This window comes from Eretmochelys imbricata, chromosome 11 (assembly GCF_965152235.1).
Source record: "Eretmochelys imbricata isolate rEreImb1 chromosome 11, rEreImb1.hap1, whole genome shotgun sequence".
Lineage (NCBI taxonomy): Eukaryota > Metazoa > Chordata > Testudines > Cheloniidae > Eretmochelys > Eretmochelys imbricata.
Window position 1 is genome coordinate 32,190,544 of NC_135582.1, and position 25,944 is coordinate 32,216,487.

Consider the following 25,944-nt stretch of genomic DNA (forward strand, 5'->3'; position numbering starts at 1 on the left):
CTCATCTAATTTATTACTAGGTTTCACTGAATGCTTTATTTTCTAACTAATTTAGTAAACCATAGGTTAAAAAGCTCCCACACTCCTCTGTACAATTCAGTTAAATTCCTGCATTTTATGTTGCATCTTTACCTTTGAAAGAAGCTGGGACTGATTATGTTTCCAAAGGTTTTGTAAAAACTCTCAAGTATGAATCACAACCATTTCTTATCATTTGAGAACATTCTTGTGTATTCTTTGTTATATCTGAAGAGTTAAGTCTAGGTAGAAATCTATGACCGTAATTAATTTTTCTGTTAACAATTCACAATTATCAATTGCTATGGTAATATTTTTTTAAATCAAAAGATACGTTTGGTTTCAATTTTATTTTTACTTGATGTCTGAAGTCCCAGTAACATTGTAAAATGCATGTCTGAGATGTCTTAAATGCATGGATGAAAAGCAGGAGAGTATTGAACCCAGAAGAAATGTCATTGATTTGTTACCAGACAGTTGAGTAACCTTCATTTCCAGTACTGATGATTGCAAGTGAGAAAACATCAAACTGTCTGAAATCATTATGCTTTTAAAACAGTGTTTGTTGGAGATGTTGCTCTTTGAAAAGGAGTGATCCAGAGAAATCCTGGAGAATGTTATGAGAAGTAAATATCTGGCCCTTTCTTTATAAACTATGATAGGATCTAGACACCTTTTAAACACTGATGTAGTATTGTCTAGCATTTGTCCACAGAGCTGTAATTTACCTTTATTTATGCAAATATGATGTACAGAACACTACAATATGTTATTAATTACATCTGAGATATAAATTAATAAATTACAAAGAAGTTTTGCAGGGAGCAGTTGATGGTGAATACATCCATTTCACACTCATACCATACTCGAGAAATATGGTGATATATTACCTGGATCTGTTCCCTTTCTCCTTTTATCATTAAAGATCCTAAGCCAAATTCTGACCCCTGCAAAAAAGCCCAAATAGTCCTTCTCTCCCTCCCAAGGCACATTACAACATGAGTGGAGACACTCCACAACCAATATTTAATCCTCAAGAATTCAGCAGAATTAGAGTCATAGAAATGTAGCATTGGAAGGGACCTTGATAGATCATCTAGTCCAGTCTCCTGCACTGAGGCAGGACTAAGTATTATTTAAACCATCCCTGACAGGTATTTGTCTAACCTGTTCTTAAATATCTCCAATGACAGAGATTCCATAATCTCCCTAGGTAATTTGTTTTTCCTAAGGTCTAACCTAAACATCCCTTGCTGCAATTTAAACCCATTACATCTTGTCCTGTCATCCATGGTTAAGGATAAAAAATTTATCACCCTCCTCTTTACAACAACCTTTTATGTACTTGAAGACTGTTATCATATCCCCCTTCAGTTTTCTCCAGAATAAACAAACCCGATATTTTAATCTTTCCTCATAGGTCATGTTTTCTAGACCTTCAGTCATTTTTACTGCTTAACTCTGGATTTTCTGCAGTTTGTCCACATCTTTCCTGAAATGTGGTGCCCAGAACTGGACATAGTATTCCAGCTGAGGCCTTATCAGTGCTGAGTACAGTGGAAGAATTACTTCTCATGTCTTGCTTATAGCACTCCTGCTAGTACATCCCAGAATGATGTTTGCTTTTTTTGCAGCAGTATTACATTCATAGATTCATAGATATTTAGGTCAGAAGGGACCGTTATGATCATCTAGTCTGACCTCCTCACCTTGTTGGCTCATATTTAGTATGAGAACCACTATAACCCCCAGATCCTTATCCCCCAGTAGTCCTTCCCAGTCAGTCATTTCCCATTTTGTATTTGTGCAATTGATTATTCCTTCGTAAGTATAGTACTTTGCCTTTGTCCTTATTGAATTTCAGACCAGTTATTTCAGACCATTTTCCCAGTTTGTCAAGATCATTCTAATCCTGTCCTCTGAAGTGCTTGCAACCACTCCCAGCTTGGTATCCTCTACAAATTTATAAGTGTACTCCCTATACCATTGTCCAAATCATTTATGAAGATACTGAATAGAACCAGACCCAGGACAGATCCTTGCGGGACCCCACTAGACATGACCTTCCAGCTTGATTATGAACCATTGATAACTACTCACTGAATATGCTTTTCCAAACACTTGTGCACACAGCTGATACTAGGTTCATCTAGGCCAGGGTGGGCAAACTTTTTGGCCCGGGGGTCACATTGGGGTTGTGAAACTGTATGGATGGCCAGGTAGGGAAGGCTGTGCCTCCCCAAACAGCCTGGCCCCTGCTCCCTATCTGTCCCTTCCCACCCCCTGACTGCCCCCCTCAGAACCCCAGTCCCAGCCAACCCCCGGCTCCTTGTCCCCTGACCACCCCCTCCTGGGACCCCCCCACCCCTAACCACCCACCGGGGACCCCATCCCCTGACTGCCTCCCCCTGAACCTCTGCCCCATCCAACCACCCCCTGCTCTCTGTCTCCTGGCTGCCTTCAGGGATCCCCTGCCCCTTATCCAACCCCCCCGCTCCCTTACCATGCTGCTCAGAGCAGCAGGAGCTCACAGCCATGCCGCCCGCGCTGCCCAGCAGGAGTGGCGGGCCAGAGCGCTGGCAGTGTGGTGCAGCAGTGCTGCTGTGGGGGAGGGGCCGGGGGCTAGCCTCCACGGGAGCTCAGGGGCCAGGCAGGATGGTCCCATGGGCTGGATGTGGCCCGCGGGCCGTAGTTTGCTCACCTCTGATCTAGGCTATATTTCTCTAGTTTGTTTATGAGAAGGTCATGTCAGACAGTATCAAAAGCATTATTAAAGTCAAGAAAGATCACATCTACTGCTTTCCCCCCATCAGAAAAGGATATTAGTAGGGCCCTACCAAATTCACAGCCATGAAAAACACGTCACTGACACTCTTTTGTGTGATTTTTCCCTATATTATATAGATTTAATGGGGGAGACCAGCATTTCTCAAATTGGGGGTCCTGCCCAAAAGGGAGTTGCAAGGGGTGTCACAAAGTTATATTAGGGTTGGTTGCGGTATTGCCTCCCTTATTTCTGCACTGCCTTCAGAGCTCGGTAGCTGGAGAGTGGCGACTGTTGACTGGGCCCCCAGCTCTGAAGGCGGCGCCCAGCTCTGAAGGCAGCGCCCCGCTAGTGCGGCACAGAAGGATGACAGTACCATACCTTGACATCCTTACTTCTGCGCTGCTGCTGGCAGCGGCTCTGCCTTTAGAGCTGGGCCCTCAGCAGCCACCACTCTCCAGCTGCTCAGCTCTGAAGGCGGTGTCACCACCGGCAGCAGTGCAAAAGTAAGGGTAGCAGTACTGCACCCCCTCTGCAATAACCTTCTGCCACCCCCAGCTCCTTTTTTGGCCAGAACCCCTACAATTACAACACTGTGAAATTTCAGATTTAAATAGCTGAAATAAGGAAATTTACTATTTTTTTAAATCCTATGACCATGAAATTGACCAAACTGGACCGTGAATTTGGTAGGGCTCTAGATATTAGGTTGGTTTGACTTGTGCTTGACAAATCCATGTTGACTGTTACTTATCACCTTATTTTCTTCTAGGTGCTTACAAATAGATTGCTTGATTATTTACTCCATTATTTTACTGGGTACCGAAATTAAGCCGATTGGTCTATAATTCCTTGGGATGTTTTTATTCCCTTTTTTTATAGATAGGGACCTCAACCCCTTTTCCAGTCCTCTGGGATCTGTCCCATCCCCCACAAGTCTCAAAAATAATTGTTAATGGCTTAGAGATCTTTTTAGCCTGTTCCTTAAGTATTCTGGGATGTATTTCATCAGGACCTGTCAACTTGAAGACACCTAACTTGTCTAAGTAATTCTTTTTCCTATTTGAGCTTCAGATCCAACCTTTTTACAGAGATGTTCACTAGGTTAGCCATCCAATCACTACTAACATTTTTGGTGAAAACTGAAACCAAAAAGTCATCTAATACTTTGGCCATTGCTGCGTATTCTGTTACTGTCTTTCCCTTCTCATCGAGTAATGGGCCTGCCCTGTCCTTGGTATTCCTCTTGCTTCTCATGTATTTGTAAAAGGCTTTCTTGTTGCCCTTTATGTCTCAACCTAGTTCAATCTCATGGTGTGCCTTGGCCTCTTTAATTTTGTCTGTACATGCTTGCATTGTTTTTTATATTCAGCCTTCATAATTTGGTGTAGTTTCCAGTTTTTTCCTGGTGTAGCAAGGGTGTTCTCTTACCAGACTTCCTCTCTTTCCTACACATTGGGATAATTTGCTCTTATGCTCCAATTAAAATCTCAAAAAACTGCCCACTCTCCTGAACTTTTTTCCCTTAGATTTACTTAACATGGGCTCTCACCTACCAATTCTTTGATTTTGCTAAAGTCTGCCGTCTTGAAGTCCATTGTCTATATTTTGCTGTTTTCCCTCCTACCCTTCCTTAGAATCATTAACTCTATCATTTCATGATCACTTTCGCCCAAACTGCCTTCCACTTTGAAATTCTCAACCAGTTCCTCCCTATTTGTCATAATCAAATCTAGAACAGTCTCTCCCCTAGTCGCTTTTTCCACCTTCTGTAATAAAAAGTTGTCTCCAGTGTATTCCAAGAATTTGTTGGATAATCTGCACCCTGCTGTATTATTTTTCCAGTAGATGTCTAGCTAGTTTGAAGTCCCCCTTCATCACTAAGTCCTGTGTTTTGGATGATTTTTAGTTATTTAATAAAAGCCTCATCCATCTCTTCTTCCTTGTTAGGTGGTCTGTAGTAACCCCTTGTTTTTACCCCTTTTATCTTTACCCAGAGACTTTCAACACATCTGCCTCCCACTTCTATCTCAACCTCAGTGCAAGTGTATACATCTTTGATATGCAAGACAATGCCATCTCCCTCTTTTCCCTGCCTGTCCTTCCTGAACAATCTGTGTTCTTCTGTACCAATATTCCAGTCAAGTGAGTTCTACCACCAATTTTCTGTGATGCCAACTATATTGTAATTGTGATTTTTCACTAGTATTTCTAGTTCTTCCTGTTTATTCCCCATACGTTTTGCAATAGTATACAGATATCTAAGATGTTCATTAGATTTCCCCTCTGTGTTCCCTCTTGTCTCTTCTTTGTCCCTGTTATGATTGCTGCCCAGATTCGGATCCTTTACCCAGATTTCCATGTTTTGGACTTATCTGTGGGCTTTTGTCTCCTGCCCCCACCAAACTAGTTTAAAGTCCACCTCACTAAGTTACCCAGGCTGTATCTGAAGATACTTTTCTCCTCCTTTATCAGCGGACCTCCATCTTTGCTCAGCAGTCCTTCTTCTTAGAACAGCATCCCATGGCTGAGGATGCTGAAGTCTTGGTGACACCATCTGTGCAACCATGCATTCACCTCCAGAATGTGTCTGTCTCTGGCTGGGACCTTGCCCTTGACTGGAAGGATAGATGAGAACACCACCTGCGTCCCCAACTCCTTCACCTTCATTCACAGAGACCTGGAGTCACTTCTGATCCGTTCAGGGTCATACCTCGCAGTATCGTTAGTTCCCACATGGATGAGCAGCATAGGGTAGTAGTCACTGGGTCGGATGATCCTCACCAATCCTTCCATAATGTGTCAGATAAAGACTCTTGGCAGGCAGCAAACTTCCTAGGATACCAGGTCAGGCCAGCACTGGATCCCTATGTTATCCTTGCAAGGGAGTCATCGATCACCACCACCACCCATTGTTTCCTTTTGAGAGTGGTGGCCATAATGTTCCCAGCACTGATGGCTTCTCCTCTTGCTCCTTTGGGAAAGATTCCTCATCTCACATTGCCAGGGCAGCATACCATTTTTTTCTCTCTATGGATGGTGGGTTGAGAGCAGAAGTGGAGCACGGCCTGCTGCAAGAAGTAACCAGCAGCTAGCCTCCTCCCTCTAAAGAAGCCATTTCCTCCCCGGTAATGCTACTACAGTCCCCTCCAGCTGGATTACTTCCTCACCCTTGGAGTTCTCTGTATGGATGTTTTCAGTGAATTTCTCATGTGCTCAGTCTAGCCAGCTCTTCCTGTAGTTCTCCCACCTGTTTTCGGAGAGATTCTACCAGTAGACACCTCTCTCACTTGATGGTACTCCCACCAAGGCTTTCTATGATGAGGAAATGCAGGCCACAAGTATCTGCAAATCCACACCAAGACCTGGGTAGTGGTATCCATGGTCAGTTTTTCTGTCTGAACACAGATGCAGGAGCAGTGTTGGCATTGGCAATACGACCTTTCCTGAGCCATGCTGATTTTATTCTTTCTCCCTCCTACAAACTCCCTGGAGTGGCTTCAGTGCTGCACTCTGTCATCCAGGATGTGGCTTCTGAGAAATGGGAACAAGTGTACATAGCCCATTAGACACTGTTCCATGGCATGGAAATGCCCATTTTTCCATTCCTCGTGGTTGATGCCAAGGCCTTATCTTCCCGTATTACCATAGCTGTAGTGACATTTCCAACAGAAAGTGGGTCTCATTGCACAAGGCTTGAGGTCACAGTAATTGACATTGGGTTTTCATCCTTTTGCCACATTCTTTTGAGCTGAATCATCCTCAGAGTCTCTTCTTGTTGTATCACTACACATGGGAAGATCCATGTATGTTTCCACTGTCAGTTTGTGCCACAAGCGGCACCATAATTGGGATCTCAAAGTTTGTCTTTGTACTTAACTGACAGACCTTCCCTTACAAAGGTCTCTAAACCTCCAGAAAGGTAATGTGATACTAGAACACTGAATCCCTTAAGCATCCTTCTTCCCCAGTTTCCTTGCTCCTCTGTGTATTCATCATCATCCTCTCACTTTAGTTTTACTTCCCAGAATGAGGAATTTCATTAGTTCTCATCTTCTTCTTGCAGGAAGTCCCTTTGATCTAGAGGATCCTTTTCATCCTGTTAGAGAGAGAGTCCCAATAAGCAGACCTCTTTCTGCTGGCCCAGGATTGATACTTTCTGCTTCGTTTCTGTGGGCGAAAATCTCATATCGTGTGTTGGAGTCGGGGGGCCTCCTCTTCACATACCAGGAAAGGAACATGATCAGCTCCAAGTGTACAAACAGATTCCTTCCAGACTCGGCTCCATTGTAGTTTTGCTTAACTGTTTGGCTAGTATCCTAGAAGAGCTATCTGCCTATTTCTTTCCGGTTGGAGAGAAAGGGAGTTTTTCTGCAGGTTCTCCCTGAGAAATTCTATGTGGGTTTTTTCTGTCCTGTTATAAACTTCTGCCTACACAATCTCAAGATTTGTTAGTCTTCATTTCAGATAGAAATGCCCAAATCCAGTATCTAATTCAGTGTTTTTCAACCTATTTACCATTCTGGGCTTCATCCAATACTACCTGTATGGCCCTGTGGATGTCATGTGGGCCACAGCCATGTGCTGATTGGACCATGGATTGAGAACCACTGCTCTAAGCCATCCTGAGTTCACTGTTCAGTGGCCCTAATAATATACACCCTCTGAGGCTACAGTAGCAAAATTTTGGCAAAAAAATCCCCTTGTTGCTAACACCACTGCAGCTCTTCCAAAGACCATAACAATGGAAGTTCTAGTGCAGAAAAGGTTCCTGTAGCTCATATCATTAGCTTGCTGTTGAATTCTGCTCTGGGCAGGATTAGACCACATGGTGTTTGCAGAAACTTCATCTACACTAGAGTTTTCATCCATTATCCATTCATGCCATTATCACTGTGAAAGCTTCAATGGTTGTAAGCTTCTGCCAAAAATATGGCAGACAAGACTCCATGCATTTTGTAGTCCTCAAGCAGAACAGAGGAAGACAGGAGTGGACATTCTGTATATTTCCAAAAATAAAAAGGGGAAAAATTAAAACACACTCTGATATTCTTATTACACTATAAAGAAGGCAAAAGTGCAACACGCCCATATTTAATCAATCCTTTGCCAGTTGCCTTTAAAACAAATCAACTCTCCAACATATCTTTAGTTTTAAAAATATATATTGTGACAAAGTTCCTCCTCTAGCTTGGTGGGTCTTGTGCTTATTGGCGGATTTGCTCACCTTGGAGCTTCACGGCAGCCCTCAGTTTGGCCATTTTTCTGAACCCACAGTCCAGGTCAACTCCTCCTGTGTCTGACCAGGAGTTGGGAGGTTTGGGGGCCCACCCTCTACTCTGGGTTCCAGCCCAGGGCCCTATGGAATGCAGCTGTCTAGAGTGCCTCCTGGAACAGCTGTGCAACAGCTACAACTCTCTGGGCTACTTCCCCATGGCCTCCTCCCAACACCTTCTTTATCCGCACCATAGGACCTTCCTCCTGGCGTCTGATAATGCTTTTACTCCTCAGTCCTCCAACAATACATGTTCTCACTCTCAGCTCCTAGCACCTCTTGCTCCCAGCTCCTCATACGCACCACAAACTGAAGTGAGCGCCTTTTTAAACCCAGGTGCCCTGATTAGCCTGCCTTAATTGATTCTAGCAGCTTCTTGATTGGCTGCAGGTGTTCTAATCAGCCTGTCTTAATTGTCTCCAGAAGGTTCCTGATTGTTCTGGAACCTTCCCTGTTACCTTACCCTGGGAAAAGGGACCTACTTAACCTGGGGCTAATATATCTGCCTTCTATTACTCTCCTGTAGCCATCTGGTCTGACCCTGTCACAATATATATTTTAAAAGGAACAGAAAAACCTCGAAGATTTTTTCTACATTTGTCATAAACCTTGACTCCACTACGAAACTTCGGTTTTAGGTTTCAGTGATGGTTTCTGAAACTGTGCTGGTATCAGCTTCTTTTCGTCTGTGTTTGTATTTAAATCACTAAAAACCAACTCAGCTTGCAACTACTGCAGGCACCTTTTGTCAGCAATAGGTAATTTTCCTAGTATAAACAAAGCTAAAAACGTGTAAATTATAAATAATACAGTTAAATCTTACCTCCTGTACAAAAAGCATCTGTTGCTGACAACAGATTGCTGAACACATTTTGTCCTTGCAAGTATAGTGAGGGACAAAGTGTGTTCACACCATTTTAGAAACTATGTTCTAAAACCTGTTGCCTAAGTTGACAGGGGATGAGAAGGACACACACCATTGATATCTGAATAGAAAAATGCTATTTTTTGTTGCTTTTCATATTGCATTTTATATATTTTTGGTATTTCGCAGAGGGCTGCTGTTCATGTAACTAAGGGAAATATTCTGAGATTCTATTTTTCTGTTCCACTTTACTGGCCTCCCCATTCTTCTGAATTTTTTCTTCATTTCTTCACACTAATGAATTTCTTCCCCCATCACAGCTCCATTACTTGTCTTAAATCCCCCACTGCTGCCAATGGTGAGACATGACCCATCCTTTATTCTCTGTATTTCACTGTTTTGCTGAGTTCTCTAAATCTGATTTTTTTTCTTTTCTGTCTCTATTCTTTGCCCCCTACTCCTCTTCTGACTTCAAGAACTGTTCAGACTCCACAAACTGAAGGCATACGTCCCACACTACTTCAGTAGCTCAAATATGGACAAGGCAGGAGGAGGCTGACTCTTTACACCAACAGCCCAGGGCCAGATTGAGGTAATCCAAGACCTAGCCACACTGTGAGATGGGGAGTCCTCTGGCTTCATTTCTGTGGCCTCATCCCCACACCATGAGCTGTCCCTGCCTCTCCACTTGGACTCTCCCACTCTCATGGCACCTTTTTCCTTCCTCCCAATAGTGCCCCTCTCTTCAGAATCCCAGAGAGACAGGGAAAGACTGGGAGTAGCAGGGCAGTATTTACACCCTAGTAGCTGGGGTTTATCTACTTAAATAGATAAGTGGGTTTATCTACTTAAATAGATAAGATAGGTAGATGGACAGGATCAGCTGCACTTTTCAACAGAATCAGCTGCACAGTGCAAAGTGCAGTGCACCATAGGTAGGTATCCCAGTGTGGCATGCTCCACTGTCCATTGCAGTGCCTTTTGGGAAATTTTTGCAATGTATTGTGGGATAGAATGACTTGCCCTGGGATCTCTTGAGGCTAGGGGTCAAATTCCCAGCATGCAACCTTCTCCATCCCATAATGCCATCCATATCCCATAATTTTTGTGCCTCTTTAAAACGTCCCACAAATCTGCCTGGCACTTTTTGATGTCCACCATCTAACAGAAGCATGGAGCCTGCAGACCTCTGCATTAGTCTCATGAAAGTTGCAAATACAGGATGCACAATTCTATATTTGCAGAGCTACAGGGAAAACCACACAATGGGGGAGATGATTTCTTCCAACACAGGCTGCTAAGGGACACAGTGAAAAACAATTCAAGGTTATTGGTGGCATTCATGGAGCAGTTTGAGATGCCAGAGAGCCACTTCTGGGCCCATGGCTGGTGGGATCACATTGTAATGCAGGTTTGGGACACTGAACGGTGGCTGCAGAACTTTTGGATGTGAAAGTCCACATTCCTGGATCTGTTTTCCAAGGTTGCTCTTGCCCTCCAGCATGGGGACACCAGAATGACAGCTGCAATGACAATTGAGAAGTGAGCTGAGAGACTCAAAGGCAGAGCAAGAAAGCCAAACAGCAACCTATAGGCCCAATGTGGTCCCGAGAGACACCTAGAGAAAGGGTCTGGGTGGGGATTGCTGGCTGAAAGAAGTTTGGGCTTGTAAGCTAAGAAACTACTGCTTTTGTTTTTAGTTCCTCCTGCATTTGGAGCAGCAGAACTTTGTACGTTCCTTGTAAATAAAAAAAACCACATAAAAGAAAATACCAGGCTCAATCATCAATTTCTTCTTCCAACTGGAACATCGTTTTACTGCAAGGTAATCTTCGTGAGGTCAACCCTGGGAGGGGGCATATGTATGTTTACCTTGCAGTAAAACTCAAGTGTCTGGTCAGTGTGTTTTTTACCTCAGCTGAGATCGTGCATGTTAGTTACCCAGAGATTAAAAAAACACATCGTATTTAGCAGTGAATACAAGGCCTTAGAAAATCATATCAAACATATAGTGTTCTTAGATTAATACAGAGCAGCCCCCATACCCTTCAGAATCTTGTAACTCTAAAGAGCTAGAGATGAAAGCTTTATAACTGGAAAAGGGATGACTAAGGCCTGATCTACACTAGGAATTTACTTTGGTATAGCGATGTCTCTCAGGGGTGTGAAAAATCCACACACAAGAGATGTAGCTATACCGACCTAACTCATGGTGTAAACCTATGTTAGTTCAACAGAAGAATTCTTCTGCCTCTTGGGGAAGTGGATTACCTACACCAATGGGGTAAAGCCTCCCATCAGTGTAGATAGTGTCTATACCAAAGAGCTACAGCAGCGCATCTACAGCCCTTTAAGTGTAGACAAGTCCTAAGCTTTCAAAAGGAGCACAGATCCAGCTAACCCAATAACCGTGATAGAGATATTGGACTTTAATCTTGTCACTACTGCAGAAGTGAATGTTGCCCAGCCAGCATTTCAGAGCAGTGAAATTTTGAAATTCCACGTTTAGAGGAACGCATGCTTTTTAATATTAAGCTATGTCTACACTTGTGGTAGCATGTAGAGTACAAGCATTACACAGGAAGCTACATGCTGCAGTAAAAGGCTCTAGTGGGGGAGGCAGCGGAAAAAGGCACCAGCAGCTCCCCACTCCCAGAGCTTTTTCCTGCTGCCTACCCCCTCTCAGAGCCTTTCACTGTGGTGAAGAAAGGCTCCAGCAGCAGGGAGGCAGTGGGATTCTGCACTTCTAAAAATTAGCAGTGTAGACATAGAAGGCACTGCTTGGTCGTGTAGAGAGCCGTGTATAGTACATGCACTAGGATTCAGGCATATAGGATACTCTACTCACTTAAAAAGAAAAGGAGTACTTGTGACACTTTAGAGACTAACAAATTTATTTGAGCATAAGCTTTCGTGAGCTACAGCTCACTTCATCGGATGCATTCAGTGGAAAATACAGTGGGGAGATTTATATACACAGAGAACATGAAACAATGGGTGTTACCATACACACTGTAACAAGAGTGATCAGGTAAGGTGAGCTATTACCAGCAGGAGAGGGCGGGGGGTGGAGGGACCTTTTGTACTGATAATCAAGGTGGGCCATTTCCAGCAGTTGACGAGAACGTTTGAGGAACAGTGGGAGGTGGAGGGGGTGAACAAACATGGGGAAATAGTTTACTTTGTGTAATGACCCATCCACTCCCAGTCTAGAAAAATAGTTTACTTTGTATAATGACCCATCCACTCCCAGTCTAGAAACTTTGTGTAATGACCCATCCACTCCCAGTCTAGAGACTGGGAGTGGATGGGTCATTACACAAACTATTTTTCTAGACTGGGAGTGGATGGGTCATTACACAAAGTAAACTATTTCCTCATGTTTATTCCCCCCCTCCATCCCCCACTGTTCCTCAGACGTTCTTGTCAACTGCTGTTGAGACGTGCTTTGGAACAGGAACCTTAAATTTGGCAGAGGGTGTGGCCTTTGTTTCAGGGATCTGCCTTTTGCCATTCCTGTGAAAATCCACTCAAATTTGCTGAATTAGAAGCTTTTGAAAAATCTCAATTGTTCAATGGGAAGCCAGTGTAGGAATGCATCCAGTGCCCCAACTGAGTATCTCATAATTGAAAATCACAACATAAAACAGGACTGCCCATAAATATATCTGCCTTAACCAACCCCTACTCAACAGCCTTGAAAAAGATGGGCTTTGCTGCATGCCCAGAGGTTTTGTTCTGTCTCGTTTCTCTGTGGCCAGAAATGTTTGTATAATGAAGGGAGAATTAACAATGTTTTAAGGGTTTGGTCAAATTGAAAAATTAATCATGTCATTTATAATAGTTGTAATGGACTATTGAGGAAATGCTGTTTAATAACTTTCTCTGGAGGTTTGTACGCTTCTATTCTGCTCTATAAGTAGTGAAATATGATACATGAAGAGTAAATTACAAAAACATCAGGTGAAGGATGAATACTAACAGAGAAGTTGGATGAATACTAACTGAGAAGTTAGATGAATTTTCAATCTGTGTTCCCTGGTGGGGGAAAAATATGGTAAAAATGCAGTGGACTAGATACTGCTTAAATTATCTACTAAACTATATCAATCCAACTGATCTCAAATATGTGTGTATACATCTGTCTTTCCTTAGATTTGGTTTCAGATTTGGTTTCGTTTTTTATAAACTATATGTCTGTAGCAGGGTGGCAAGCTATCGGTCCCTGGATAAGGATAAAAACTAAAATAATTTCTGTTGACGCACATAATAGGTGGATCTTGTTAGCTCCAACAAAAGCTGTGACAGCAAAGGTCCTCAAGGGCAAACACTGGGAACTGCCAAGTTTGGGGAGAAAGTTTAGGCTGAAGTTGTTTGTTTCGAAGCTTTTTTGTTCTCTACTTTGGCATGCCTGTCACCCTAATTTACTTTACTCACGAGGAGAAGGAATATAATCTTATGCAGGGAGGGGCAAATTTTTTGGCCTGAGGGCCACATCTGGGTATGGAAATTGTATGGTGGGCCATTAATGCTCATGAAATTGGGGTTAGAGGGTGAGGGCTCTGGGGTGGGGCCAGAAATGAGGTTCCTGGCCAATGGGAGCTGCAGAGGTGGAGCTTGGGGCAGGGGCAGCGTGTAGAGCCCTCTGGCTGCCCCTATGCATAGGAGCTGGAGGAGGGACATGCCACTGCTTCCGGGAGCTGCTCGGAGGCACAACACGCATGGAGCAGGGCAAGCCCCGGACCCCACTTCCTGGCGGGAGCTTGAGGGCCAGATTAAAACATCTGAAGGGCCGGTTGTGGTCCCAGGGCCACAGTTTGCCCACCCCAATCTAATTATTTCAAAACAGGGCTACCTCTCTCTGCTCCTGCCGCACTGAATTGCTCTGCAGCCTTGGGAAAGAGACTTAATTTAAAAGCTTCAAAATTTTTCTAAAACAACAAGGAGTCCGGTGGTACCTTAAAGACTAACTCCTTGTTATTTTTGTGGATACAGACTCACACAGCTACTCCCTGATACTTGACAAAAATTTTCTGGCTCTCAATTTTTGGGTGGCCAGCAGCATTCAGTGGAGTTATGGATCTCAGCATTCCTGAAAATCAGTTGCTTGGGGTCTCAAATTGGTCACCCAAAATCAGAAACCACTTTTGAAAAATTTAACCTGAACTGCCCTGTATGAGTCGCTCACCACCTTAACTCCTTGAAAACTGGAGTTGGTAATTCTTGCCTTTTTCAAGAGGGTACTGTAAGGATTATAATAGCTGTAGAACTTTGACAGCGAACGGAATTAGAAAAGTGCAAAATAGTATTGGTAACAAGAATAAACTTTACTCTGCTTCTTTCTTAAAACTTTTGTCTTGAAATGATTGAAAGTAATTGCTGTTGCTATTAAAAGGGTCTGTTCCATATTAGAATCTAGGAGCATGTACTTTATCTTGTTTGTTGTATAGCTGTTATGAAAGGATATAACTCTTGTATTCTCTGCCTTCTCATCTGTCTTGTTGTCCCTTAGGGTGGATGTCTTTTCTGTTTACTACTTTCTTAATAGCATTTTTTATGACTCATCAAGTGTCATCCCTTCAGTGAAGATGAAGGGGATGTGCTTTATTACTTTTTAAATGAGGTAGTGAGTGCACAGATATTATTAATTTCATTAGCTGGTCCCAGAAATCTTTTCACTGCAAAGGGATAAGTAGAATTGACCAGCCTCTTCCTAATGCTTTTTCTTATGATTATTTTTCATACAGTGATGGTTGAGTGTAACCACTACAGCAGCACCAACAAAGTGCTTAGAACAGCAGAATATTATTTCATATTATTATAATTATTATTCATAATATTATTTCATTATTATAACCTTGCTAAAGAGGGGAAGGAATAAATTACTGGTTTCTTTCCAATTCCCTTTGATGCCAATAAATTGTTTGTTAAATTATATCTAGTATGTTTTGATTCTTTGTTTTCTATGGTGAAATTTGGTACTAGATATGCAACTTTTGGAACACCCTTCCTGACAATAAAGTTGCTGTCTGCATGTTTTTTGTATAGAGTCTAATACAAAAAAAAAGTCTTTCATTTGTTTGAGTACAGAATGACCATTTCTTTTCAAATAGCAGAAATGAAAGCAACCTAAGACTTCTGTCCCAATCCATAAATCATCTTAGATGAAGTGGAGTTGACCAGAACATTGCATCTTAAATAATGTTGGGTGTAAATTGTGTTCTAAAACAAATACCCATGACCTAAGCTTAAATACAGTTTTAAAACTTTTACTGTAAATTATTTGTACACTGAATGGAATTTGGCAAATCTGATTCCAAGTGTTTGTCTTTTTGAACAGGAATAAGTGGATTTACTCCTGTGTCTAGGATTATTTCAATTTAACCCTGAGTAGCGAAGGTCAGCTTTTGTAATAGTAAAGGTTGTATTGGCATGTTGCTAAAAGCAGAGGAGCACCTAACTTGCATACATATTTACCTGCTATCCAAATGCAAGTATTAACCAGAAGTCAAATATGGGACATCAGAGCATGTGGAGAAGTGATATTCTTCAAAGGTCCACACACTTGAGACATAAAATGAGATACCACTCACAGTGTATTGTGGAGATGATCAAAATATCATCATGTATGCTCTGCTGGACTCCAAGGGCTTGGCTTCTCCTGTTGGATTCATATACACCCTTGGAGTCTGCTGGGCTCTTTGGGCTTAGTTCTTTCATGACTGTAGCAAAAAAGAAAAGTGGTAGAATTCTCCTAAACAATATTCATTCTTGACTCCAAAATGAGATGTCATTCACAGTAAATTGTACAGACCTTTGTAGTAGTCTCTTTTCTTACATGTTCTGGTCAATAGTGAAATAGTTAATGTTGACATTTAAGTTATCATCACTGAGTTTCAGAGTTAACATCTTAAGGTGAGCTCAGATCAGTTTACTTCACAGATTCAATTTTTTAAAATTGAAAACTTAGATTCTGCACTCAAGATGGCATCTCCAGGGTGGCAAATATATGCAGCATGCCACTTTGCTTAGAACCCTAGTACTAAGTTAATTTTCCACACAGTTGGCCACCACTGTTCTTTCTCATCCTCTGCCAACTTTACAGCATTTTCTCTGCCCTCCCTCCCCCACCCCCAAAGAACTATAAGTTGGTGCTTGTAATTTTCTGGGGAGTGCGGGGAAGATTTTTGTCTGAGAGGAGTTGCTAGTTTGGTTGGTTGTTGAGATGTGTAAGGGTTTAGCAGTTGGAGGTACAAGTGTCAGGATTGTGGTGTATATATCTCTGGGGAACATGTAGGAATATTTGGCAACTACATTGGGACTCTGGGTGTCTCTGTATTGTTACTAAAGAAGCACAGGAGTATCTTCCTCCTGGCTTCTAGAATGTGATGGGGACTTTTCCCTCGCCTGTCAGGTAACAGAAACAGGGCTCTGTCCTGCTCAGTGAATCTTTCTTTTGTACCACATCAAATCAATACAGGGAGTTTCTCTAAGGTTCTTTTTTCCTTGATGTGAAAAGTATATTGCATTCACTTGTGCACCTGCTCTCTCACGCTCATCCCCCGCACCCACCCCAGGGACCCACCAGCTTACCCAACATTAGGTCCATTGTGATAATAATTGCATGTTCTATCTGTTCCATCAGAAAGTTTAATTGGTACTCTGCTGATCTGAAATTACAGGCATGCTCCCTGATGGATCAGCCAGACTGAAGAATGTTGGGGAAAACATATCCCACAGTTTGGGATTTGTCTCCCCAGCCTGTAAAATAAATCTTTTAAGGGCAACTTTGCAGGCCACCTGTTGGTCATATGTGGAGTATATAGGTTGCATTGCAGAATTAATCCACTATATTTCTTTTTGTTGTATATAGGTAAATTAGTTTTCCCCTGTGTTTAAGAAGATAGATATTTTGTGGTTACTATTGGTTTATATTTGTTCACTGTAATCAAAGTTACAAGTTATCTTCTGACATTAAATAGTACAATGGAATTCCCTTTTTAGGAGTTCTCTGGAACTTGTCCTCATGTGATGCAGTAAAGATGACAATCATTCGAGATGCTCTATCAACACTAACTAACACTGTGATAGTTCCACATTCTGGATGGAATAATTCTTCCTTTGATGATGATCATAAAATTAAATTCCAGACTTCTCTAGTTCTGCGCAATACTACAGGATGCCTGAGGTAAATCACCGTGTTCAAGATCTCTGTTAACATAGTAATTAAGTTATACAACAATGTATTCAAATTCCTTTTAAATTGCAATTTCTTAAATAATATAGTTGTTACATCCTTTTTAACCCTCTTAGTTCTTCCTCGCGTGCCAATTAGTAGGAAAAGAGCATAAATACAAACTTAGGAGCTCAGAGGTACTATTTTATGAATGTATGAATGCTGCTACTTGGTAAGGAAAGCTTCTATTGTTTTTGTGCTCATAGCTAATCTTTTCATTATTAATCAGTCACCACTGTCTTGACTGAGGGTACCGTCCATTAAACTTATTCTTTCGAACCTTGAATTAACTTGAGTAAAGTCATCTCTACAGAAATCACGTGATAATATTCACATCACTGATAAGATTATATAAAATATAAAACTTAATTTTGATGAAAAATACATTTGAATTCTGAAGCAAATGCAACTATTTAGAGACATTTATTTTTAATGAAAAACTTAAGAAAACTAGGAGTACTTTGTTAGATCGAATATTTTAAACATTACTGACAGCAAACAATGTACAAAAATTAAATAGACACTATCAAGTTAAAAATTGTTCCATTGAGTGAACTTTTTTTACCTGCTATTGTTACAAGTAATATATGAGATTACTATAAACGAAAGCAATTAGAGACAAATTTTTTTTTCTTTTTTCTATTTTTTTTATCCATTTACCTTCTGCATTTGACACTTTATGTATAGTCAATTCACTGTTTCATCTCTTGTTTAAGCAGGTGTTTCAAACAGCAGTAAGAAAAAAAAAAGAGCCCTTTTAAAAATAGGAAAACATAAAACCACAAAAAATGGCAGGGAATTTAGGGGCCACATGCAGTACATAGACTACTTTTTTTTATTATTATTATTTTTAATTGGTGAGATTTCAAGTTGACTTTGTTCCTTTAACCCAGTGGTTTTCAAACTTTTTTTCAGCCACCCAGTTGAAGAAAATTGTTGATGCCCATGACCCAGTAGAGCTGGGGATGAGGGGTTTGGGTGTGGGGGCGGCTCAGGGCTGGGGCAGAGGTGAGGGGTGTGGGGTGAGGTCTGGAATGAGGAGTTCAGGGTGTGGGAGGGGGTCAGAGCTCTGGGCTGAGGGTGCAGGCTCTGGGGTGGGGCTGGGGATGAGGGGTTTGGGGTGCAGGAAGGGGGTTGGGGTGTCGGAGGGGGTCTGATCTTGGGGATGCAGGCTCTGGGGTAGGGCTGGGGATGAGGGTTTTGGGGTGCAGGAAGGAGCTCTGGGTTTGTGGGGGGCTCAGGGCTGGGAATTGGGTGTGGGGTTGAGGCACAGGCTTAGCTTGGGTGGCTCCCTGTCAGCAGTGCAGCAAGGGTGCTAAGGCAGGCTTCCTGCCTGTCCTGGCACCATGGAAGTGGCCAGCAACAGGTCCAGCTCCTAGGCAGAGGTGCGCAAGTGGCTCCACACGGCTCTCGCCTGCAAGCATTGCCCCCCCCAGCCACGCCTCAGCTTCCACTGGCCAGGAACTAGCCAATGGGAGTGCAGAGCCCGTGCTCAGGGCGGGGGCAGCACATAGAGCCCTGTCTTCCCACCCCCACCCCCAGGAGCCAGACTTGCTGCTGGCCGCCATGACCTAGTGCCTTACATTGCACGACCCAATACTGGGTTGCGACTCACAGTTTGAAAACCACTGCTTTAACCTACACAGTTGGTATACAGTGCTGCAATAGAAGCAGGGGGATTTCCCTGGATTTGGTGGTGTCCATTTCACATACTGGAATGCTGCTAACCTATCCCTGCGAACTACTGCTTTACTCTTGAGTCATAAAGAGACTTTCTGAAGAACAATTTCTTGTGTGTGTTTGAAACACACCGGATTGAGCCAAATGGCATATTTGCTTGTAATTTCCCAAAGTAGATTATCAACCAACTATATAAAAAGACTTTCCTTCTGCAAATGATTTGATTAGACCATTACTTGTATATATGTATGACAGTGAATACCATACATAAATACAGAGTATTTTGATTGACATGCTTACTGCATTTTAACACTTTAGGAATCTAAGCTCTGCAGGAGAAGAGGCAAGGAAGCAGATGAGGTCTTGTGAAGGGCTGGTTGATTCTTTGCTATATGTGATCCATACATGTGTGAACACATCAGATTATGACAGCAAGGTGTGTGCTTATTTTAACTAAGTAATTTCTAGGTATCAGACTAGTTGTCTGATGTGCCGTTTTTGTTTTGGATAGTGCAAGTCAGCCACAAAACTCTTGAGCTCTACTTATTTTTACAAAACCTTTTCCACCCCTACATTTATTTATTCACAAAATCAAATTCTGTTGTGGAACACAAATTTTTTTATTCTATGTGTTAAATTCTCAAAATGATGAAGCACCCATTGGGGGGAAATAATAATTAGCAGTTACCATGCTTTTTCTCTTGAAAACACTTTTTAATAAATGCCTAATTAATCCTTTTTAATAAATGCCTAATTAATCCTCATACCACCTCTGTGAGGTAGGCCCCTATTATCACTAATTTTATAGTTGAGAAAACAAGCAGAGACACTATAATTTACCCAGAGCCATAGAGAGAGCCATTGTGAGACTGATGATTAGAATTTGGGAGTTCTTGTTCCCCGGTCCTGTGCTCCAAAAATATTTTCACCTGTACTTGATTTGTTTTATACGCTGTTTCACCATTTGTGAAAGTATATTAATTACAGGATATCTCCATACTTTGGTTTCCAGACAGTGGAGAACTGTGTGTGCACACTGAGAAACTTGTCCTATCGCCTAGAATTGGAGGTACCTCAGGCACGTCTGCTGGGTATAAATGAATTGGGTGACTTGTTAGGGAAAGAATCACCCAGCAAAGATTCAGAGCCAAGCTGCTGGGGGAAAAAAAAGAAGAAGAAAAAACGAACTTCACAAGAAGATCAGGTTTGTATTTTTCTTCTATTATAAAAACATCAAGTATTGTTTTTCCAATAGTAAAACACTGTGTCCGGGAGAAAACTGACCATATCCAATAATATGGTGACTATATCCAATATTTTAAATTATGATATAAAGAGTCGATTTCAATTTTGCTTAAACCAATATACTTACAGTTAATGTGTGTTTCTTTCTCAGTGGGATGGAGTTGGCCCTATACCAGGATTTTCAAAGTCTCCTAAGGGTGTGGAAATGCTGTGGCACCCATCTGTAGTAAAACCATATCTAACACTTCTAGCAGAAAGCTCCAACCCAGCTACTTTAGAGGGCTCTGCAGGATCTCTCCAGAATCTTTCTGCAGGCAACTGGAAGGTATTCTATTAAACCCATCCCATAATCCTGTGGCAAATGAATTTCTACCTCTCCTGCTACACTTGTATTTCAACTAACTGTTCTCCTTTAACAACATCATGACACCTGAGCAGGGGTTGCCATTTCCTAAAGTGCATATGGTGTTTCTCAATTAATCCATGGTTTCTCCATGGTGTTGTTAGTGGTCCTACAGTGCACCCCTCCTGTGTTTCTCCATGAAACCCAAAGTCCTGAGAGATGCTCAGTGGCTCCTCTGATGTGGGCATTTTCCTAAACTCACATTGAAGTCAATGGAAATGGAGGATCCTCCGCATCCTGCTCCAAATGCGTCACTTCCTTAATACTTGCCTGACCTCAGTTTAGAAAAGCAAAGGAAATGTCAAAGCATAAACTAGAGTCAAGCACAGTGCATTCAGGCACCCTGGCAGTGCCTCTGGCAGTTCCATAATTCCTGTCCCATGCCTGTCTGAACACAGAGCCAAACGTGCCAAATTTCAAGATGTCTTTGTGATGTGGACACACATACTTGGAATTATGATTAATTTAGGGAGATTCCATTTTGTTCAGTTTTTTTAATCTAATTATTTTCATATTCTGTTTGTCCTTGATATTCTCTTGTCTAGAGAAACAACAACATGTAGTTCGATATTTTGTATTTTTGTAGCCCTTTGTTAAACTCTTACAAAAGTTGTCTAATAATCACAACTGTCTTATGAAATAGATAAGCAAATCTGTTGTCATTTTACAGAAGTATAATCTGAGGGAAAGAAGTTAAACTATTTGTCCACAACCACTTATGATGTTAATGACAGTCCTGGGTTTGGCATTCAGGAGCTCAAGATTGCTGGGCATTGGCTTAAATCTCCAACTGTACCACATCCATTATTTCATTAATAGTATTTGTAGTTGTCATACAAAATATAAAAATATAAAGTTCTTCTGGTTTTCATTTTTAAATAAATTTACCAATAAAATATGTGAGGGGGGAAAACATTGGTAAAGATGAGAAAGAGAAAACTTTATACACTTCTCTTGGTCTCAATTCCCTTACACTCCTCTTCATTCTGCTCCTTTTCACTTTCACAGTGAAAGGCAATGAAGAGCAAGCAGCAGAAAATGGGTGACTTATTGGGAATGGCATTAAATTCAGTTACCACTATTTAGAAAAAAAATGAAAATGTGTAGGTTTTTCCCATTGAATACATGTGCCAAAAAAAACTTTGAACACTGAATTGTGCTGGAAAATGACTGTCAAAAATTGAAGATCAAAGTCAACTAAAAATGTACAAAATAATAGATGCAAGTCCCACCTCTTCCCAAGTATCGGAACATGGGTATTACAGTAAATGATGGTAGTTCATGCCTAATTGGTTATTAACAAGAGCAAGGCAGTATTTTTATTATTTGCTGCTATATGCCAACTGTGCACTCCTGCTTGTGGCCCTCATATATGCTGCATTACAAAGGCAGCACATGACATCTCTTTTTAATCACTTTTATGTATTTGTCATAAAGATAAAAATATTAGTTGCTTTCTTTGCTATACAAAAATAGCTGACCAATATCATTTGGGATTTTCACTCTTTTGCGACTGACTTTTTTAATCAATCTTTTTCTTGAAACACTGTTCCCTCTCTAATAGATTTAATCTCCTTTGTCAGTACATTTCTTTTATTAATTCATATATTTAAACATTGTTCTACAATGAGAACATTTGCAGTGGCCCAGAGGGCAGGCCTAACTCCCAGCGCCAAGTAATGGGAACTGGGCACCCACGTCTTGTGTCTGCCTTTGTAACTGTCCCACTAAAATATGTATGAATTGTAATACAGTAAAAGATAATATTGGTGCTGTTTTAAAATGGTAGGTGTGTAAGTAATTGAGTTTTATGTAATAGTTTGCAGCATATATTCGAGCTGCTGTCAGAAAAGAAAAAGGGCTTCCAATCCTCGTGGAACTTCTGAGAATGGATAATGATAGAGTTGTTTCTTCTGTGGCAACTGCCTTAAGGAATATGGCTTTAGATGTTCGCAATAAAGAGCTAATTGGTAAGTATACGTAACTATACTTAAGTATGCAGGGATAGCAGCACAAGGCAATCTTTTCTTGAGTGCTTGTAGGGAGAAAACTTATTTTAGGATGAGAATACACCATGTGATCTAGTTGTGTAGTCCCTTTTATCATATTACATCATTAGAGTCACATACATTTTAATCTTCTTGGGAGAAATAGCTTTTTGGAGCAACATTGTCTTATTTGTTTGTCTTTAGTCAACCTGTGCAGCCAGTCCCCTTACAGCAGAAAGAAGTTGCTTAAATTAAAACTAAATCAGACAGGAGGTTTCATTGTAGAACATGATGAGAAATACCACTCCCCTTTCTTGAAGCTAACTAGTAACTTTGTCAGAGGGCTACAAGGTGCTGTATCATAAAGGGATTTAACAGTTCATATCTCAACACACAAATAAGTGCTTTATTCTGACAATATCAGATTTGTTTTGTTTTGTTTCTCCTGCCATAAAAATCCCAACTCCAGCATAAACTAGCTCCAGGTATAAGTATACATATATATGTAATTGACAGGGCTGCTCTTCTAGAGATAAAATCTGCCCAAGCCCTACACCCCCTTTCCTGGGGAAGGCTTGTTAAAAATCCTCACCTATGCAAGGGGGTGTAGAGCTTGGGGGAATTTTGGGGGGAAAGACGTTTCCAAGTGGGCTCTTTCCCTGTTATATTTGTTAGATGCTTGGTGGTGGCAGCAATAAGGTCCAGGGACAAAAGGTAAAATAGTTTGTACCTTGGGGAAGTTTTAACCTAAGCTGGTAAAAATAAGCTTAGGGGTTTTTTCATGCAGGTCCCCACATCTGTACCCTAGAGTTCAGAGTGAGGAAGGAACCTTGACAGTGAACAAATAGAGTTTGTGTTGATTTTATTAGACCTATACGTTGTCTTCAGTCACATATAGTTGATCATACTGTACAGCTGATCATAAGGCATCAAAAGGCTCTAAGTTTTGGCAGGAGTAGATGGGAGCCCCTTTTTAAGTGTTTTTACTCCTTTTTACTTGGAGCACCCAGCAGGTGATTGTGGGCTATCATTTATGCACCCTGAGACTTTATTGTGTGGAGGTACTGCAGGGTTCTATTCTTTCCCCTCTCTTGCTCAATGTCTGTGAGGCAAACAAGAAGGCAATAAGAAGATGTGTGCTCCACTGTCTGTAGCATCCAGATGATACTCAGTTGGATCTTTCTAAGTGTAGGAAAGAGAGATACTGGCATAGTATTCTTCCTGAGGCTGTTCAACTCTGGAATGGGCCCCCTCTTCTGTCCACCAGAGCCTGGATTTGTTAAGCCTCTGGACATGCTGCAAAACTGATCTAGTTTTCTACAGAATTTTGAGAAGGGGATGGGGTTATTGATTGGTATGGGATAATGTTTTTGTGTGGTTTGACTATGATAGTAGGTACATCTATACTGCAAAATGGCAATGGAGGGTACATCTATACTGCAAAAAAAGACCTGTGGCCCCAAGTCTCAGAGCTCAGGTCAGCTGACTGAGGCTTATGGGGCTCACACAATGGCCTAAAAACAGTAATGTAGATGCACAGACTTGGACTGGAGCCGGGGCTCTGAGACCCGCCTTTCTTGCCAGGTCTTAGAGTTCAGACTCAAGCCTGAACATCTACTCTGCTATTTTTGACTCCATAGCACAAGTCTGAATCAGCTGACCTGAGCTCTGAGACTCGATGTCACAGGTCTTTTTTTGCAGAATAGACATACCTAGATTTAACTGGACTAATATAATTATTCTACTGGGAATTTTAAGTCTTGTACGTGGACCCCAGAGTTAGATTTTTTTTTCCAATCTAAATAAATAAAATCAAAATAACAGTAGAAGTACTGAGAGGGTTACAATTTTCATTTCTTGGAATTTTGTAATATACTTCTGCCACCTTGTTTTACATAACTCTGCGTTTCCTAAATTTGTATGTGAAGAAATATTTGTTTAACAACAATGAGGTTTGGCATGTTTTTGCTCTGAAAACCATATTTGCAAAAATTAAGTTTCACTTTAAAATAGACCTGTTATAGTTGGAAAATGTGTGTACATAATGTTTTGCACATAGCTACAAACAATATAATAATCACAATCTTCCAAAAAGTAGATAGAAAGATCCAACCAAGGAAAGAGGAGAAAGTGTCTAATTATGGAAATAATAGGATTATATATAGGGGTCTTTTTTTAAATAAAAACCTTGAGGAAAAATCTGTTTGTTTTTAAATGTGGGGATATAAACACTCTCTAGCAAATGTCAAGGTAGATTGAGTTCCACACCCTAGCAGGTACTACACCAAAGGTGCCACCACTTTCACCTTTGGGTTAGCTCCCTCAAAGGCTGGTGGGGTCCCAGTACCAATATATCCCAAGTTGTCTGGATTTTAAAAATATTGCAGTTTTCTAGTATGCTTAAAAGAAGTTACTTTCAGAAGCATTTCTTCTGTAGTTAAGGATCAGAATTTCTCCGCTGACACATTATATAAATACAAAGTTAATACCTTTATGTAAAATTTATCCCATCTATCCATTATTCACCATTATATATAAATATATGTCTTCAATAAAAATCCATTAATAGCCATTCAGTTATCAAAGCAGGCTTAAAAAAAAAATATTTACTTTAGCTTTAGTTAATTTCCTTTGTTTGCAAAGTGATTATTCCTGTTTGTCAGTTGGTAATTGAAATCTGAAAGAGCTGAGATCTAATCTTTTACGGGTGATAAATGAGGTGAACAGAATATCTGGTAATTCCTCCAAAACTACTGAAAGACTTTTGCACACCTCTCTAAAAGGAAGCCTTAGTATGAGCACCGCTCCCCCAGTGATGAGAAATAATGTCATTTTTCCTGTAGCAATTCTACTTCCCATCAATAATTCCTATTTCTAAGCTATCCAGTGTTAAGGCCAAGTTGTGCCTTGTATCCCACTTTGTTTAACCAAATTCGTTATTGCGTCTCTTCCTATATGGATGTGTCAGCAGATATCCTACAGTGTACATTAACATCGTTAAAGCTTTATTTGTGCCATTTTCTGGTAAAGTGGTGGTTTGTGTCCACCTAAAGGCATAAAGAGTTTCAAATAATCATAATATATGTCAGCAACTAAGGCATGGCTTGAATTAGGGGAAAGAGTAAGTGATAGCAAGTTCCAACATTTTCTCAACCTTTTTATTCCTTTATTCAATTGTTTTTAAACTATCAAAATCAGAAGCAATGAACTGTGATCATGCAATAACCACCTATAAATTCAAGTCCTGCCTAAAGAAGATTGGAATATGCACAAGTGTAACGTCTTACACATTTCTATAAAATTTAAGTTGTTTGAAAGATGCTTAAGTAATCTTTTTGTAACATTGCTTATCTCTTGCTATAAAACAGCTCTGCTAAACATCCTTAACTAAAATAAATAAGCTCACAGATCAGTGTATGTCTGTGTACATTGGCATATGGCCATAATATTTTTTTATCAGGCTTTTGCTA

General features: G+C 41.0%; 1 protein-coding gene across 6 annotated transcripts in view; it reads left to right on the forward strand.

Moving 5' to 3' along the window:
* Positions 1-25,944, forward strand: part of PKP4 (plakophilin 4) — a 176,147-nt gene that overhangs the window by 132,861 nt on the left and 17,342 nt on the right. For all 6 annotated transcript variants that reach the window (XM_077829636.1, XM_077829638.1, XM_077829634.1 and 3 more), the window contains 5 exons: positions 16,927-17,110; positions 19,157-19,274; positions 19,851-20,042; positions 20,235-20,408; positions 22,306-22,456. In XM_077829636.1, coding sequence (XP_077685762.1) covers positions 16,927-17,110; positions 19,157-19,274; positions 19,851-20,042; positions 20,235-20,408; positions 22,306-22,456 — 819 coding nt within the window. The remainder of the gene's footprint in view (positions 1-16,926; positions 17,111-19,156; positions 19,275-19,850; positions 20,043-20,234; positions 20,409-22,305; positions 22,457-25,944) is intronic.